This window comes from Aulonocara sp. 'chitande type north' Nkhata Bay, linkage group LG11 (genome assembly GCF_057382095.1).
Source record: "Aulonocara sp. 'chitande type north' Nkhata Bay isolate Kocher_YH1m ecotype deep benthic linkage group LG11, A_spYH_male_GT1.1, whole genome shotgun sequence".
NCBI classification, from domain to species: domain Eukaryota; kingdom Metazoa; phylum Chordata; class Actinopteri; order Cichliformes; family Cichlidae; genus Aulonocara; species Aulonocara sp. 'chitande type north' Nkhata Bay.
Window position 1 is genome coordinate 12,891,828 of NC_141354.1, and position 19,776 is coordinate 12,911,603.

The 19,776-nt window shown below is 41.4% G+C and overlaps 1 protein-coding gene across 1 annotated transcript in view; it reads right to left on the reverse strand.

Annotated features, from left to right (window-relative positions):
* LOC147318600 (zinc finger protein 236) overlaps window positions 1-19,776 on the reverse strand; it is a 54,733-nt gene that overhangs the window by 2,005 nt on the left and 32,952 nt on the right. The window contains exons 21-31 of the mRNA XM_086310635.1: window positions 19,168-19,271; window positions 18,063-18,506; window positions 17,005-17,150; window positions 16,373-16,604; window positions 16,093-16,278; window positions 15,055-15,213; window positions 12,367-12,524; window positions 12,091-12,219; window positions 11,779-11,967; window positions 9,658-9,787; window positions 5,931-6,104 (exon numbers count right to left, since the gene is read on the reverse strand). Of these exons, the coding sequence (XP_086166761.1) occupies window positions 5,931-6,104; window positions 9,658-9,787; window positions 11,779-11,967; window positions 12,091-12,219; window positions 12,367-12,524; window positions 15,055-15,213; window positions 16,093-16,278; window positions 16,373-16,604; window positions 17,005-17,150; window positions 18,063-18,506; window positions 19,168-19,271 (2,051 nt within the window). The remainder of the gene's footprint in view (window positions 1-5,930; window positions 6,105-9,657; window positions 9,788-11,778; window positions 11,968-12,090; window positions 12,220-12,366; window positions 12,525-15,054; window positions 15,214-16,092; window positions 16,279-16,372; window positions 16,605-17,004; window positions 17,151-18,062; window positions 18,507-19,167; window positions 19,272-19,776) is intronic.

Sequence of the window (19,776 nt, forward strand, 5' to 3'; positions counted from 1 at the left end):
CAAAAAGAAAAGGCTGTCAGATCATATCGAGGCTGTCAGGAGTGTTTCTGCCCTTATTCCTCACTGAAACAATGCTCAAGTCTGACTGAAAAGTGTTGAAATGAAAAATGAAAAGAATAAAAAAGATTAAAAGATTTTTTTGGGAGGGGGGTGTCCTTCATCTCTTGTGGTTTTACAAAGAATAAAGTAAAAGTTTTCTAAAGGGGTCATGAGAAAAATACTCAAAGTCCTTGTGCCCATCATACATTTTGAGATGACTTTGAAAAGACAAGTCTGTCACCTTCTTACATCTTGCAACATGTCGATGGACAAAGACTTGATAACTTTGCAACGTGTGGGGATCTTGCAGGGTCATGAATGTAGACATTATGTTTCCAGCCAGACTTTTTTTTATGTTATAAAATAGTCTTGAGCAATAGTTTGCCAGGCTTTCTGAAGGTCTTTCCAAGTTAGGCACTTAACACTTCCATCCATCCATCCATCTTCTTCTGCTGCTTATCCGGGACCGGGTCACAGGGGCAGCAGCCTAAGTAGAGAAGCCCAGACCTCCCTTTACCCGGCCACCTGCTTTAGCTTGGGAACACTAAATGGGTTCCCAGGCCAGCCGAGAGATATAATCTCTCCAGCGTGTCCTGGGTCTGCGCTGGGGCCTCCTCCCAGTTGGACACGCCTGGAACACCTCACCCAGGAGACGCCCAGGAGGCATCCTTGTCAGATGCCCCAACCACCTCAACTGGCTCCTTTCGATGTGAAGGAGCAGGAGCTCTAGTCTGAACCCCTCCCGGATGGCCACCACCTCATCCTATCTCTAAGGGAGTATACAGCCACCCCTCTGAGGTAGCCTATTTCTGCCGCATGTATCTGCAATCTCGTTCTTTCAGTCACTACCCAAAGCTCATGACCATAGGTGAGGGTAGGAACATAGATCGAACAGAGGGGACCATGGCCTCAGATTTGGAGATGCTAATTCTCATTCCCAGCGCTTCACACTCAGCTGCGACTGTTCCAGTGCGAGTTGGAACTTAATACTGATCTATGAATTATTCAAGCTTAAAAAAGGCACCTAACTCTTGGGAAGAACCAGTGTTGTGCCGACACACAAAGAGGAGACGGTGTCGCTACTAGAATTTTATTAAATTACTGATTTTTGTCTTTTCATCGTGCAAACCTTCCTCAGTCCATAATCGGTGGCCTTAAACTTCCTAATGCCAAGTGTCTGTGTTAATAAATCTTCCTTATTAACACAGACTGCTCTCGTCTTGCCTTTCTCTTGTGCGTGTCATGTGGTGAATATAAGCACTCCAAACAGCACCATGACAACCTTTCTCTCTTTAAATAGATTAAGGAACTTAAGGACCATTTGATGTAAAGTGGTCATTAAACTGAGTCTATTAACAAGATTCCTGTGGGTCAGGTCTAAAATGAAAATCAAAGAAAATGAATCCATATTTTTAGACATTTTTCTGTGGTTATACGATCTGGATACAGTGTGTTTAAGACTGAAGAAAACAAATATTTTCTAATGAGATGAACGTTTTGTCATTTTTAAATCTGTTTAATGGTTTAATTCATTCACTCAGTGTTGTTCCTTTGTATTCATCATCCCTTTATTCAGGCTAAGGTTAAAGAATTACATGTGTTAGTGAGTTAATTGATCCATTCATGCATGTTAACATTTGCTTATATTAAACAATCAGGTTATAATTGATTATAAACCAGTGGGGACGACAGTGGCTCAGGGGGTTGGGAAGCGCATCTGTAACCGGAAGGTCGCCGGTTTGTTCCCCGGGCTCTCTCAAATTCAAATTTATTTGTCACGTACACAGTCATACACAGTACGATATGCAGTGAAATGCTTAGACAACTGCTCGTGACCTACAGAAAAAAAAAAGGAAAAGGCTATGAATAAGATAGGAAATAAATATGAAAAATTAAAAAGGGTAAATTTAACTAGGAAGGAATAAAATATAAAAAAATTAAGGTTAAAAATGAAATAACTGTACAACACAAATTAGAATGAAGGGTAAATTTAACTGGGAAAGAATAAGATAAAATATATAAATTAAAGTTGAAAATAAAATAACTGTACAACAAAATACACAATACACAGTATAGAAATATATAAAAATGTATGAAGAAATATATCTATATATATATATATATATATATATATATCTATATCTATATCTATATATATCTATATCTATATATATCTATATATATATATATCTATATATATATATATCTATATATCTATATATATATATATCTATATCTATATATCTATATATATATCTATATCTATATATATATATCTATATATATATCTATATCTATATATATATATATATATATATATATATATATATATATATATACACACACACACACACACACACACACACACACACACAATAACAGCAGCTGTACAAGTATTAACTGGAAATGAAGAATATAGTGCCCAGTGTTGTACAATCCACATTATGTCTTGTGCAGTGCAAATATGCTTAAAGTCATTTAAGTGATGAAGTGAAAACAAAGTCCAGAAAGTCCAGTGTGTGTGTAAGAACTATATGTGTGGGTCAGTACTGTGTGGTGTGTGATTGAGAGACCGTATCGCCTGCGGGAAGAAGCTCCTCCTCAGTCTCTCTGTGTTGGTCTTCAGGGAGCGGAATCGCTTTCCTGACCTCAACAGAGAGAACAGTCTGTTGTTGGGGTGGCTGAGGTCCTTCACGATCTTCCTGGCCTTGGTCCAGCACTGCCTGCTGTAGATTGAGTGCAGGTCAGGGAGCTCGGAGCGGATGGTGCGCTCAGCTGAGCACAACCCTCTGTAGAGCTCGTCTGTCCTGCATGGTGCTGTTCCCGAACCAGGTTAAGATGTTTCCCGTCAGGATGCTCTCTATGGTGCACGAGTAAAAGTTCCTGAGCACCTTGGAGGGCAGTTGGAAGTCTCTCAAGCGTCTGAGGTGATAGAGACGCTGACGGGCCTTTTTCACCACGGTGTTGATGTGACAGGACCATGACAGGTCCTGCGTGATGTGAACTCCGAGGTATTTGAAGCTGTCCACTCTCTCCACTGGGCACTCGTTGATGACGGGGGTCTGGTAGTTCCTCTCCTGCTTAGTGCTGAAGTCCACTATCAGCTCCTTTGTCTTACTGACGTTTAGAAGGAGGTTGTTCCTCTGTCCTGGTCGTTGTGTCCTTGGGCAAGACACTTCACCTACCTCCTACTGGTGATAGCCAGAGGGGCCGATGGCGCGATATGGCAGAAGCGGTGGCAGAAGCGAGGCTTCTGCCCCAGGGCAGCTGTGGCTGCAACTGTAGCTTGCCTCCACCAGTGTGTGAATGTGAGAGTAAATGAATAGTGGAATTGTAAAGCACTTTAGGTGCCTTGAAAAGCGCTATATAAATGCAATCCATTATATTATTATTATTATTATTATTATTATTATTATTATTATTATTATTATTATTATTATTACTACTACTACTACTACTACTAAACCCCGTATTTGACAAACTTAAGTTCACTAAAGACCTCTAAATTCCAGTGTACTGATACAGCTGGCTCATGATATGAGATAGGTAGACAAATAAAAGCTCCAAGATTTACTGGCCACCTGGAAAATAGTGGTTAGGACATTGGAGATGAATCTCAGCTTGAAAAACCAAGAAGATGTGCTGAAGACAGTATACTGCTTGAAAACTGTCACTTTACTCAAATGTTTGTACCTTGATCACATGGTCCCACACAAGCGTCTAACCGTTCTTGTACAAGATGTTGATGAAAAGCTTATAAAAAACCCTCATTGAGAAGCCAGGCCGCTAACACAAAGAAGAGCAGGTGGCTGCGTTTTGAATCACACATTAATATTCTGCCCTGTCGCTGTGATTTGCACACGCTGTGTCTGTAAGTTGAAAACACAGTTTTCAAGTGCGTGGACACGGCTGCTTTGTGTCTTATCTGCACTGTAGCAAGAATCAGTCACGCATTTCATGCTGTGTGACTTTGTTGTTTTCTGAAAATATGAGACATTAGTCAACCTCAAAACATATTCTTTTAATTTCGGCATGTCTTTAAGATTTGGATAACTATAAAAGTAAAAAAACAACTTTGAAAAAGACACTTGGTTTTCTTTATTCAGCCAGAGGGTACAGAGCAGGAACCTTTTGCGGAGCTGGATTTCAAGTTAAATAAGCTGTTCTGTTAAACAGATCTGACAGCTCTGTTCTCCTCCTCAGGCCCTCCTCAGTATGTACCGCTCAGGTTCCCAGAACAGCGAACACTGTGTATGTGTCCAAGGTTAAACAAAAGAGGGTCTTGGGTAGGGATGGGTATCGAAACCCGGTTCTTGTTGAGAACCGGTTCCCACTGTTTCAATTCCTTGGAATCGTTTGCCATTTTTGCAAACGATTCCCTTATCGATTCCAGTCGCCCCGAATGACGTCACCACGTTGCGGAGCGTCATTTACCCGGCAGGAAACACGGCGCCAGTGGCTCAAATGCTCAAAAGCTTGGTTATACTTTACGAGAACGGATGACAACAGGGCAACTTGCAATACTTGCAAAGTAGATATTTCATTTAAGGGAGGAAACACTACGAATATGCAAAAGCATTTGCTCACAAAACACGTGATGACCTTAAATGAATGTCGTGTTTTTAATTCCGCTCCGGACTCGTGAATCTCAACCCAGCAGCAGCGGTAACGTTTGCACGTCCTCTCCCGTTAATGCGGCAGGTAAATAATCAACTAACAGTGCATATTATGTTAGCGCGATCTGCCTTATTACAAAACTTGCCATTACTGTGCATTTAGGTGACCGTGATGAGAGAGACAGACAGAGTCTGGCTGGCTCAGATGCTGGCAGTTCTCACTGCAGTCTACCGGTAGCGTCTCCTTTCAGGCCAGGATAGACGAATGTCACCAAGCAGTGACTAAGTTTGTGGTCAAAGGCTTGCACCCATTTGCCACAGCAGATGCCCCCGATTTCACTTTGGTAAGTGAATGTGTTTAATTGTAGGCAGGGACATTACTGGATATTCTTGTGTAATTGCTACAGAATAATTTATGTTACACTTTGTTATTGCTACAGGAGAATATTTATTTTATTATTTTACATATCCATTTTTTTTCCTGGGGACCCTGTGACACCCCATTGAAGAGCCGTAGGCTGGATCTCTTAAGATCTCACTGTTGGGTTTGTAAGGCCATGTTACTCCTAAATTTCTATCTTGTTCAAAGAGAAGATAAAACAAAGTTCTAAGCTAATCGACCATTAGAATCGACATGCTAATCGACATGTTCTCCTTTTTTAAAAATAAGAATCGATAAGAGAATCGATAAAGAATCGAATCGTTAAACAGAATCGAAAATGGAATCGGAATCGTTAAAATCTTATCAATACCCATCCCTAGTCTTGGGGTAAACTTTGAAAGACAATAAATTAACATTCATGTCAATGATAGATATCAAAGTGGAGGCTTCTGGGAACAGCTGATGGACCACTCAGCAAAGCTCCCCTGCTGTGAAGCTTCACCAAGCCTGCAAGATGAAGGCGACTGCACGTGTGTGTGTGTGTTTGATGAGACTGAGTGTTGGCATTCTAACAACTCATTCTTAATGAGAAGGATCATGAAGTGAAGCCCCACAGATACTACATGCGAGGATGAGAGATGGTGTGTGTTTTTTCTAATGGGGACAGCCTGTAGTGCTTTTCAATCATTTAAGCGCTCAGAGACACCTTTTAATGTTCACCATTCCCACCGTGTAGGAAATGTAACCTTGACACTAAGAGACACAAAGACTTTTTTGTGACGCGCTAAATTCCTCAATGACCTTGGAAACATTTTTTTTCTGACTGAAAGAGAATCTAACAGGAGAGAGATGCGGGTTTTTTTCTAATTAGTGCCGTGACACCCGGCGCTTACCGTAGCCGTGCGATCTCTTCATGTGATGCTTCATGTTGCTTTTCTGGGTGAATCTGATGTTGCACACCTCACACTTGAATGGCTTCTTTCCAGTGTGTTTGACCATGTGGACCTGCAGAGCGCTCTTCTGGTTGAAGGCCTTGTCACACTGAGTGCACTTGAAAGGCCGCTCACCTGCAGTAACACACAGGCCCACAGTTTAATCAGTATCAACAGATGCTACCCCAATATGTTCAAAAACTCACACATACTGTGTACATTCTTAGTAAAGATTCTCCTCTGATTCACAAACAGCTGAACAAAACGCTCCCATTGATGGATAATGATATAAGGATTTTATTCCTGTAAATAAGCAGCTGTGAAGTGAACTGCATTGTGCACAAACTGCTTTCACAAGCTATGTTATTAACAAAAGTGTACTACAATCTGAGTAGGAAACAAAAGCCACACAAATCCTGACATGTTTCCTCTTGTGAGTAATTTTCTAGGTGTCGAAATTAAATTGCCATAACCCGCTGCGTCCTTGATGAGGGTGCTGAAAGGTCACTGTTACTGTAGGAGTGTGCATTTAGAGGTGGTGATTTTCTGGTTTCATTAAGGAGAGATGGTGAACCTAAAGCAAGTGTTTTTAATGCTGCAGTCTCCTGCAGTTCAGTTACTGGGATCTAAAATGCAGACCCTTCAGTACGCCAGATGTAAGAAAACTCTTCACGTATTAATGCCGTGTCCTGCTGAAACAAACAAATCAGCATCCAGCTGAACCGAAGCAGCTGGATGCTATTGTGATAATGGCCATGTAAAGAAATCATATTCTTTTTCCCCTCAAGACACAATTTATTTCACATCTTCTGACACACAGGCAAAGCAGCTATGCCTACATTGTTTATGCTTAAGCTACAACTCTTTGCACTAACTTGCTGTACAAAACTAACCAAAGAAACAGCTCCTATTCCTAAGGAATTCAGGGCTACACAACCAGAGTCGCTTCTCCTCAAACATTTTTCATTTCAGGGCCTGTCACGTCTGTTAAGCTAGGCATGAGATAACAAGCAGTGACAAACGTCAGTCGTAAGCTGGGAGCAAAGGGGAAGTGGAACATTTCTGGGGGGTTTTCTGCTAAAAGATAAAGCATAACAAACCCCGCAGCACAAAATTATGAGCTAACCCAGCAGAGAGAGATCCAATGAAAGATAGGACAGAAATATGTTTTTTATGTGCTTATAAACTTTGCATAAGTTTTTGAATTAGTGAGCCTGAAAGGGGAAGATTGTAGCTGCTTAATATGACACACACTGCTTGAAATCCCACTTTTTTTCAATAATCATATTATTAGTCTCAACAAAGGAGTTAATGTACGAGGGTAATCCCAAAAGTAAGGTCTCCTATTGTTTTAGAAATACAAACAACCGTGTATTTATGACGGGCGACTTGTGGACGCGCGGTGTCGTGGAGAATGCTTACGCCCTTGCTCAGTATTCCTGTTCTCCAGTTCTGAAATGCCCGTCTGAGTTTTTCCAGTGTTTCACAGTACCTGTCAGCATCGCCACAGCCCTCCACGCTGTGCTGAGTCACCTAGAGCAGTGGCAGAACTACGTCCGAATGTTCTTCGTGGACTACAGCTCAGCCTTTAATACAATCATCCCGGACAGCCTCATCACCAAACTGGTCACTCTTGGCCTCCCTCCTTTCACATGTGCCTGGATAAAGGACTTTCTCACAAACCGGCCCCAGACTGTAAGACTCGGCCCTCATCTCTCCTTCACTCGCACACTGAGCACCAGCTCCCCACAGGGCTGTGTGCTGAGCCCCCTCCTGTATTCTCTCTACACCCACGACTGCAGTTCGACCCACAACAACACTCTCATCATCAAGTTTGCAGATGACACCACGGTAGTCGGACTCATCTCAAAGGGAGACGAGGCAGAGTACAGAGAGGAAGTCCTGAAGCTGGCAGCATGGTGTTCAGAAAACAACCTGGCACTGAACACTAAGAAAACCAAAGAGCTCATTGTTGACTTCAGGAGACACAGCACTGACTTGGCCCCCCTTTACATCAATGGGGAGTGTGTGGAGAGGGTCCACACCTTCCGGTTCCTTGGTGTCCTCATCTCTGCTGACATCTCCTGGACAGACAATATCTCAGCGGTCGTCAAGAGGGCCCAACAGCGGCTGCACTTCCTGAGAGTCCACAGGAAGTACAAGCTGAACTCCAACCTGCTGCTGACCTTTTACCGCTCGTCCATTGAGAGCCTGCTAACCTACTGCATCACGGTATGGTACGGCAGCTGCACCAAGGCGGATAGAGTGAGGCTTCAGAGTGTGGTCAAGACAGCACAGAAGATGATCGGCTGCCCTCTCCCCTCCCTGATGGACATTTATTCCTCCCGCAGCCTCAGCAGAGCAGCAAACATTATCAAGGACAGCTCCCACCCTGGTTTCAACATGTTCAGCCTGCGCTACAGGTGCATCAGCACAAAAACCCACAGACTCAAAAACAGTTTCTTTCCCAAAGCCATAACTGACCCCCCCCCCCCCCCCCCCCAATTTTTTTCTTCCCACTTCCTCTATGGACCACCACTGTGCAATACCAATCCTATGGGCAATAACTCAACTGTATATACACAACACTATTTATTATATATTACTTTTTTTTTTTTTTTTTTTTTATTCTAAACGGCCTGTACTACAACCCAGTGACTACAACATGTTGCCAAGGTTGAAAGAACATTTGTCCGGAAGGCGATTCTGCTACAGTGGCAGCAAGCGGGTATGACATGGGTATTATAAAACTGCCACAGCGTTTAAAAATCGACCAAAATGGCGATTATGTCGAAAAATAAATAAGTCTTCAAGCTTTGAAATGATGTTAATATTAAAGAAAATACACGGTCGTTTGTATTTCTGTCACGGTCTGCAGAGGCAGGTCGTGCGGTGGTGTGTGTAATGGACCCAGGAGCATACACAAGTGAGTAGACGGGAGTGAGTTTAACAGAAAGCGAGCCTTTAATATGACTGAAGACCAGGAATACAAACACAGCAGGGGTAGCGTGGCTAAACTATAACTAAACTGGGGAAACTAATACTGTGACAAACTAAGAGAACTCTGAGACGAAGATGATCACAAAAGACTGATCGTGAAAACATGGGGGTGAGAACACAGACGACGCGACACAGACTGTACGAAACACAGAGACTAAATACACATGAGGGAAGATCAGGGGAAGTGGATGCACACGGGGAACACAGGTGACACTGATAATCATAACAAGACACGGCAGGAGTGAACGTAACACTGATGGGAGATGGGCAAAGTAAAGCAGGAAGTACACAGAGGTTCAAACAGGAGGAGAGAGAGCACGGGGAGAACGCAGACATAACGGGCTGGGGAAAACATAGAATAAAGCACAAAGAGAGACGAGGGCTCATAAATACACAGAGGGGCACACAGGGGGTAAGAGTCACGAAGGGAAAACACATAAGGAACAACGTAACAGATCAACCCAGGAAGCATGGCCTAAATAAAGAACAAAATACAAAAATACATGAAAACTAAGAATACTGGGCCCACATGGCCCAGGACCATGACAATTTCTAAAACAATAGCAGACTCTTTCCTCTTATCTACCACCCCTCCTCTGAACATGTCCAAACCATCTCAGCCTTTTACATCTACTGTCAGATTAGGGTTTGGGATTTTAAACTATAATGAACGACAGTGTTTTGTCACCTGTGTGCGTTCGATTGTGTCTCTCCAGCTGACTGCGCTTGGCGAAGGCTTTTACGCAGGAGGAACAACTGAAGACTCTGGGCTTCTGGGAGCTGGGTGACGGGCCCGGCTGGTGCACTCGTTTATGTTCCTGCAGATAAAATGAGTTTACAGTTACAGTCTAACTCTGTCCTCAGCAGACAGGCGCTCACAGCATCAGTGCGAAAAACCTGCACAAATATTTGTATTTCATCATTTGTATTTGTATTCCTCAAAGAAATTAGCAGCATCCTTTGACCTTGTCACAGAGAATTAGGGCTGCTTTGACAACACAAGGAGATTAATTACACCCAGTATTAATATACTGCCAGGTCTCTCTTGGAAATGAGATTTTTAATCTCAATGAGATTTTTTACCTGGATAAAAAAAAGAATTAATAAAAATATGCTCATCTCAGTAAATGTTTATTAAGATCAGTGTTGATCAGGAGTACTGATCTCAATGACATAAATCTATGTAAGGTAGTCATCGTTTCTGAATTACTGAAGATATATTACCTCTCACATTTCTGTGCTCCACGTTCTATTTATATATTACTATTATCAGACAACATTTTAAGCTAGTTTTAGTACCGTGGTAGTGCTTTTTTGTATTATCAAGGAAATCTAACACTACTTATGCTAACACTTTGTACTCAGTTTTCCAAGTAACCAACACTGACCAGCTATTACATCCTAGCTGTACAAATGCTAAACTCTAATGAAGTAGAAGTCAATAGTGCAGCCCTCTGAATATTCATACATGTAGCAAATGAAATTCGAGGCTATCACGATACTGGGTTGCAAGTACACTACATTGCTGATATGAAAAATAATGTTTGGAGGAACATTTTGTTCACTGTGGCTCTAACAGTTAAGCAGTGACACTTTTATTCTGTGACTATCTAGTATCATAGCAACAAAAGTAAAAGAGCTGACAAAAAACACACTATGGTGTACACTGAATAACTGATAGGGTGATTTTGTTGCATCTGGCGTGAGCTAGGCTAGTCAGTCTCCCATTTCTACACTGTAAGCTATCCTGGCTGTAGATTTATCTCTGATATACACACAAAAGACACCTCCTTAACTTTTGGCAAAAAAGGCAGTGAGTTATTATATATTAATTGAGGTAAATATTCTATTGCAGCTTAAAAAGCTCCAGTGATTTATGACAGTGGACTACTGTACAATTGTACCACATTATTAATGTATCTGTATTCCTGATATTTCCGGAGGAATTTGCTTTGAAGCAAAAACGGATTGGGTATTCTGTAAGTGTGCAGTTAATTTTTTCAGTATATTATGAAGCTAAAGTTTTTGGATGTCTGGCTGTAATTAAAAAAGCCAAATCATTATCTGGGGTCCAACAGGAAAAATGAAAAATAACTGCAGGACTAATTCATTTTAAAAAACCCGTCAACATCCAACTTCTGGTTGTAGACTAATAAAGAGTCTCAGGGATGTGGAAAGAGGTCAGCCGCTCTCTGTGTGACAGCAATTAATCTCCACCGCACTACATTCATGGGAGACAGTTACTGTTCAACGCACTGGGGCACATTTACAGAAAAAAAAGGGCTTTCACTTTGTGGCCTTTGAGAAGAAAGACGAAAAATAGCAGGAAGAGGGCTTGAGTACAGAGCTGTGTCTTCCTTCTCCCTGGCATTTGTGTGCTTGACTGTGAAGAGGGTCAGTGGCAAAGAGAAGCATGCACGCTCCTTCACAGTCTGATTGCTTTGTTGTGTAGTTAAAAGTGACAGGGACTGCAACTTGAAGATTTACCCGTACACAGGCTGTGCTGTATTGAGTTTTTTGATGCATTAAAATGTGAAGCTACTTTTCTTACAGTCTTCAAATCTATAACTTTCACACCTAAGGTAGAGGCACTGACTAATAAAAATAAAATAAAAAAACAAACCGTGCCATGCAAGTTGACATACTGCTTTAATAAAACCTAAAGAGGGTCATTTATCATTTCTATGTCTTTATATAAAAAGCAGGGTTTTTTTCCTGTATTCCAATAGCTGGATGATTTAGATAAATGCTCTCAGCAGCTTAGATTTAAAACAATTTTTCAACAGGCTGTGTCTGTATAAGTTCTTACTTTCAGGTGTGTAGCTCGCTTGAAGGCCTTTCTACAGAGGCTGCAGACATGACAGCGGTCCTTGCCGTGAGCCTGTCTGCAGTGACGTCGCAGTGTATTGGCATTCTGGCACACTTGATTACAGTAGAAACACTGATTTCGGTTATCAGTATCCACCTGGAGCTCTTTCCCACCCTTATCAGTGGAAATCTGAAGCACGCACAAAGACAAAGAGCTTACAATGCATAATGGTGATGGTATAAACATCAGCTGACAGGCACTCTTTGAGCTCTTCCCCTGGATTGGTGAAGCAAGCAAAACAAATATACTTACAGTATATCCATTGTCTGTTGCTCCATTTGCGGACTGGGACTGGTGGCTAACCAGTATGACCTGCTGGCCTGTGGTCCCTGGCTGTCCTGTTAGGCCAGAATCATTCAGTACTGCAGGGAAAGTCTGACCCTAAAAAACAAAATATACATTGAAAAAGCGCTTCATGACATAACTCATGTCTGACACATTTTGATTGTCATGTTAAATTAGTAATAATGCAAAATAGCAGCTACTACAGTCTGTAAATTGTGCTGGACATTTGGGGTTTTTTTATACCTGTGTATTGAGGTTTAAGGTGACGCCATCCAGCATGCCCTGAGCATCTGCAAGGGTTAGTGTGACGCTGCCATCACTGGCCACAGTTCCTGGTGACATCACTAGGCTCTGGGAGGCAGCAGTGTGAGACAGGGTGGTGCTTGGTGGCAGACTGGTGACTGACAGGAGAGAGTGGTTAAAAGGTTAATACCCAGCTGGTTTATGCCACCAGCAACTGTGCGCAAAATGCAGACATACAAAGAAACTGTGTTTAAATGAACATTATCCTCTTAGACACAACAGACCTGGATGCCATAAAAAAGCTCATTTTTCACTTATCCACAAAACCTTTTTGCAATATTAGTGTCTCCATTGGTGTAGTGGTTAACAAATGTTCTTGGCAAATGAAGGGTCACTGGTTCAATTACAGACAAAAATCCCCTTTGGGGTTACGTCAGGGAGAGAATCCGGCGTAAAACTCTGGCTGTCTGTGACAACGGAAAGCTGCAGTTTTAGCCCACTTACATTCACTAACCTCGCCTCTCATACTGCCTTATCAGAGCAGTTTTCATTTCCTGTTGGGTCTATGAAATCATATCTCTGGCTGGCCAGAATGAAGGATAATTTCACTCCACGTTTTAAAGAACAGTCTTTTGACAAGTATCCTCTCACACAAATCTGGGACACCTGAGACAGATGAGGGTTTGGGCTGGCAACCACAGCTCTTTTGGTGCTTTGCTCTCTTACTGAAACTAACACTGGCAGATTCATTAGGTTTGGGAGGATATTGCATTAGAGACGCACAAAACTAGACAATATTTGGTTTGAATAAAAATACAGTTTCTCAGTCAAATCACGGGTTGGACCGTGTCTGCAGACAGAGTGACAGGAAGGTTTTAGCCAAAGCAACAAAATCAAAGATGCTCTGTGTGTCTCAGAGAAGCTGTGGGAACATTATTATTATTATTTTTCTTTCCACTTGAGTTAAGTGGAAGGTAATGAAGAGATATAGATGAGACTGAAAATTTGATTAGGCTTCTAGGTGACCAGCTCTCTGACAGACTGGACTTCATAACTATAAAGTAGTTATTCAAGCTTCCAGAAGTTGTATTAAAGTATGCTGATAAACTGCTAATTCAGTTTGATAATATGTTTAAATTGTACTGCTTGTCCTATTTTACATGGAGGTGAACAGGGGTGAGTCTAAACCAGTATGTACTGGACCATATTTATTTCAAGGCTTTCATTTTTACATTTTATTTTATTTTTCTACCTTTTTCAGATCAAAGCCAGTAAAACCCCACTGACCTCAGCGTTGTTAGGTTTTAAAGGCACAAACTCACTCATTCAGTTGTACACTTGAACTTGCACAGCATAAAAACTCACAGATACAAACGCCACAAAAATCTTCACTTTCAGAACTCTTTTTACCTCCTACTAATGTCAGAAATCTTTCCAAAATAACAAAATTAAGATAAATGTTTATGCCTTTGTTTATATTGCATATATATCTTTTTTATTTGACTTGAGAGTATTTATATATTTTTGCATTTAATATAATATTTTCTTTAAAAATATATATAAACAGGGTCACGGGGTTAAGCTGTTTTTCTTTTTTTTGACAGATGCTGTATGCACTGTAAAACACTGGAATTTCTAACATGGAAACCAATGAGCAGCTCATTTTGAAAGACCTGTAATTTTTTTTCTCTTTCGAATATTTACTAATGCTTATTAAGAAGACAAAAGTATTTATTATCAAATTAGTCATTCAGTCAAAGTAACAATCGATAGCTGCAACCCTAAAATCAGACATAAGTGGGTAGCTAAAGAAAGAGGTGTTAACCATCTGTCAAAATTAGCTGCTAGCATTCGAATTGAGGGGTTCCAAAACACTTGAATCCAGCAGCATTGACAGTCAATTGCAACAATTGACGAGCCTGCTTTAGCTTTTTGTCTGGAGAAAAAATAAAAATAATAAAAACACAACCCTGAGTTGCAATTTTTCTGGCACGCTCCCTGTTAGAGAGCAGAAAAGTTCAAGCTTCATTTTTGTCATAGCAATTTTTTAATATCTCTTGAGTGATCTGGACATGGCAGACGATTAGGGTTTCTCAGGTTTGAAAATCTATCTGGCAGCTTTCCTCGTGCACTTTGATCTCTCCACAGTTGGGGGACCTCTCACAGTTTGTGCTGGTGAAGTAGAACCCTCTACTTCTAATAAAGTTTAGTTTCTCTGAAACCCAAAAGTCTTGTCATATTACAAAAAAAGTCAAAGGAAATCTGTTGGGATCCTGAACAAAATGTGAATGAAAACAAAATGTTGGCAGTTGCAAGTCATAAGAGGATGAACGAAAGAGTGCGTGCAGCAGCACAGAAGGGATGCTTCAGGGCTGAGAGAGTGTAAACAACGTGGAGGAAAAACATAACAGCCTTTATAGGAGTCTGATAAACAGGCATATCTTTTTCAGATCATGGAGAGCAACTGCAAGTCTGCAAGTCATGCCAGCTACTGTAGTTTAGCTTTTGAAAAAACGGCTTTTGTGAAAGAAGGTGCAAGTCAAATTCAGGATCTTCTCTGGTCATGCATGTCTTTCATGACCAGGGCAATATTACATGCAGATGCATATTTGAAGTAAGCTGTAAAAATCGTTTGGAAAGAATGCAACTCTCTTATCACACGCGGTTAGAAGACGGGTATAGTCTTACCAGCATTTCCAGTATTGGCGGGGCTTTGAGGTAGCAGGTGGTCATTGGTGATGGTCAGAGTTGCACTGGTGGTTTGGCCGTTTAGCGGTGACGCTAGCCTGATGCTGCCGTTCATCTCAGCGGCACTGGGATTGTTTGGCTGGGGGAGCAGATCCTGACCTGCAATTGTATTGTAGAACATGAGCTTTAATTATTTTCATGAGGTTATTTGCTTCTATTATAAAGATGCTAAGTGTTTTCTGAAATGTAGTTCATATTTTGAAGGGTGGTCAAACGCAAACAAAGTAACAAAGTAAGATTCAAACAAAGTAACTCAACAAAATTCCTTCAGGGTTAATTGAATTAGGTTTTACACATGATTAATATGCCATGCAATGCCACATACGGTGTAGTTTAATAAGTGCTTAACTTTTATTAACCAAACATATTGTCACACTAAAATAAGAAGAATATGACTGATAACATTTTTCTCTCTTAAGACGATGTATTTCCAGCCCAATAATTTCTGCTGCCTGGGCAGGAAAAAATCTTATTTTTGATGGAACTACACTTATTCATAAATAAAAAACTTAAAATGAGAATAGCTTCTTAAAGCTTTAATCTGAAAGACTGCAATCACGATACAATAAGTCAGAGAGCTGAAATGAAAGAGAGATTGAGCTGAGCTGAGTAGACTTAGCAGGCTTAGTGATACAGCTACATCCCTCCTTCACATTGTTGATGCAATGAACTTTAAATCCCCAGATGATACAGCCAAATGGGTGATGCTGATGGTGTATACAAAAGCTGAAAAATGGCCTCCAATAGAGTGTCTTTAGATCTGGGTTTGTGAAGTGGCTCTGAGTTATTATTGGCTTCATTTTTTCCTCTTTGCCTGCTAGTGTGTTTGCCTGAGTGAGAAAATCAATAGTGATAGTTGAGAGCTTTTTTTAAATTATTATTTTCCCATGTTTGTTATCAATAGCCCCTTTCTGCCTTTACTAAAAAACATGTTCAGCAGAGCTGTGTATTTTTGGTATTTGATATTTTTGTTTCTACCTGATATGGTGAGGGTGATCTCCTGAGGATTTCCTCCTGCTGTGCCAGAACCAGCAGCTGAAGCCTGGACTTGGGCGAGAGCTTGTGTCAGGCTGGAGTTGTTGATGGTCAGGGTGATCTCCTGACCGCTGTTGCCACCTGCCACTAGCGCAGAGCTGCCCATGACATTGCTTAGGTCCTGAGAACCTGCACAACCCACAGCAACATAACACAGATGGTGACCTCCTAGTACAATGTGGCCACTCTGTATGTTTTTTTCACTTAGAGCTGTCATACATACTGGCAGCATCCTGCTCAGATAGTCCAGCCATTGTGACCTGCGCAGGTGTGATAGTGGAGGGCTGCAAGGCCAGGCTGGTCAGTGGGTGGATGACAACGTTGGCAGACACTGAGGTGTCAGTTGTAGACATGAGCTGGCTCCCTGAGTGGGAGACCAGACCTGTATCGACACTCAGGGGCTGCGAGAGGAGGCCGCCTTGCTGTAGAGTCTGCTGCAGGAGGGCGGGATCGATCTGAAAGGAGAGAGTATTACTTAACTTGAAAATGAAGGAGAGCATGTGTGGGGGAATCAGCAACAATGTTAGGATTTTCTTTTCTTTTACATTATGGAATAAAGTAATGATAAGATTTCCTTTCAATGCTTTTAAACATTTTCAAAGTTTTATGTATGACTTTGTTGACTGACACTGTTCTCATTCCTAGCTTGTATCACTATAGGATGTGCCTCCCTGTCGATTACTCAGAAGCATGACTGCCACCCTGCCACCACTCACCCTTCAATAGCTTACACTATTTCAATAACCATTACTCAAACACGTTTTCTTCGGAGCACATCTCAACCTACATTAGGCTGGCTAGACATGGATAGTAATATGGATAATAACACAGAGTTCGGCAGGGGTGATGTGTAACCTGTAGTGTGATGTTGTTGATGTTGCTGGTGTCGATGCCGGAGATCTGGACGTTGGGACACACCAGGTTGGCGGGCGTCAGCTGCAAGTGGATGCCGTCCAGCGTGGTAAGGCCATCTGGGAGCGACACGGTCAAGTCTCCTGCAGCTGAGGCACACACACAGACACAAACATATGTAAATGTTTGACAGGAGAGTAGCTATGTAATAATACAGGATTAGGACCACGCGAATAAGACTATAATTAACGGTTAATGGATAACAGTTCTTAGCAGGAAAATGTGAGTTAAAAGTTTTCTATGTTGGGGGGGGGGAGGAATCCTGAATACTCCACTGTCCTGCTCCAGGTGAAGGGTGGGAAAAGTAAATTTATATGTTGCCAGACTTCATCAATCTAATAGTTTAAACATTTTAGCGAATGTTTGACTGCAGTGCTGCATTTAGAAATCAGAGCTCCTCCAAAAACCCAATTAATAATCACAATGTCGTCCCTGCATCATTTGTTGTTTCCCTTTTCTTTTATTCGATCACTGTGAATGTTTGGAGATGCTTTGATAGACTTTTCTCATCACATAAAGACCGATTTCCTTCAAAAACAACCACGCACTGCGCTGGGGCTTCAATGAAGGCGTGTTTTTGTCTGCTTGACATCGGGTGCTGCGGTGCAACCCTTTTTTGCCCTTGATGTTGCCAACTGAATATGAAGCAATGAGACTACAAATGATGATCCTCTGGGGCATTCCTGTCACAACTGCTGACAACAACCAACTGTTGGTGCATTAATCGTACACCTATCATTTCTACCAAGGAATGTGTAACTCTTTGTGGCATTCACAAGAAATGTGTTGCCAGTGGGTCGTCAATAATACTGCACAGTGATATCTTGGATATTGAAATTTGGGCACCAGTCTTCACTCATTTCGTGCTCTTATGGTGCTTTACTGAAAACATTAGGACCTGTCAGTTAAAATCAAAGGTGTGTTATAAACAAAACACCATTGTTCTTGCTGCAATTCTCTCTTTTACAGCATTAAAGTAATGGCTCATTAATTATCCCTACCTGACATGGAGGCGGGCAGGAGGGCCTGTCCTACTAGTCCTGACTGCAGTAGATTCTGGTCAAACTGTCCTGTGAGAACCTGGTTAGCTGGGAGGTAAATGCTGGGGTCAGCACTGGGTGTTTGCAGCAGCCCCACAGACTGAAGAGCCTCTGATCCAGTTGGCTGCTGCCCCTGACTTGGAGCCACACCCTGCCCAGTCGCTGGGTCTTGACCCTGTCTGGCTTGACTGGAGGACGAGGAAGAACGCTTGGATTTGCGGCCGTCGCCATTTGGACGGAAGTGACACTGGATGTGTGTTTTGCGGTGACCCGAAGTTCTGAAGCGGAGTTCGCAGAAGGGACACTTGAAGGGCTTGGAGCCGGTGTGGAGGCGCATGTGCACCTTCAGGCTCCCCTTTGTAGAGAAGGAGGTGTTGCACATATGACAGCTGAAAAGCTTCTGACCTGAATAAGAAACAAAGAGGATGTTATGTGCGGCAAACTGAAAATGAATCGTTGCTCTTTAAAAACCGCAGGTTTATTTTTGACCAGCATGTGAATTTTGAATCTTGAATCTAGTCTTGGTTCTTTGATCTGAGAAAGAGAAAAACGTCAAACCTTTAATGTCAGCCAATAACTTTTACTACTTTTAATAAACTTTTTTTTTCTTTTTTCTCTTATCTTGATTAACTTGCTTTAGGCGTGCACTTTTCAGTGATCTCGTTGTCCTGTAAAATTCACAATGCATTTTAAGATGCTATTAATCACATCTAAATGGCTACAAATGTCAAGGTCTCAGTAGATGAGCTGTATAAGCCGATCTGCTGAGACTGTATTCCAGCAGTTGGCCTCCTTTTTGGTCCATGCTCTTATTTTAAATTACTAAAGCACTGCATCATCTTGTTACGATGTACAGCCATTTTTATAAAACCTAATGTTATGTATGAATGTATTCTTGACTGTGTGTTTGAAAAAAAGGGTTATACAAATATATGACTAGCTAGGTCTACTAAAACGAACGGAATTAACAGAGCTCAATCTTACTGTGTCAGCTTCTTTAAGGTAAGGTTGGTGTTTGTGGTGACACAAACAAGTCAGCAACATATTCTACTGATTAACCACTAACCTGTATGTGTTTTAACGTGGCAGTCCAGGGTCGACTTCACTGTAAAACTCTTCCCACATTCGTCACACTTGTAAGGCCTCTCTCCTGTGTGGATCCTGATGTGTCTGGACATTGAAAAGGATTGATATAGTTATACTTGCAAGAGCACAAGGACACATGAGAATATCAAAGTGATGATTACATTTCTTTTAAACAAACTAAATGCATTATAAAGTAAAGACACACCCTAATATGAATAGATATATACAAATGGTTATCATCCATGGACATACAGTTTATCTTTCTGGTGAGTTGTTTAGCTGAGAAACTGAAAAAGATCATGAAAAAAATGTGTTTGTGGTGCAGTTTTAATAACATGGAGCAGAATTTGAAGAGATTTAAAATGCATTTATTTTGACCTCCTCTCTGATGTCCTTGATTTGTTTTCCTTGGCTTCATACATATAAACTATTGCTTGTTGTTAATCTATCCAACATCTACTTAATGCATTAAATTATAGCTTGATGATTTATATCTAAGGCTGTTTCTTATTTCCTTTAGATGGTTAATGTAATCTCCACTGCATTTTCACAGCCCAACTGTGGGTGTGAGGACACAGTAGCAATGTTA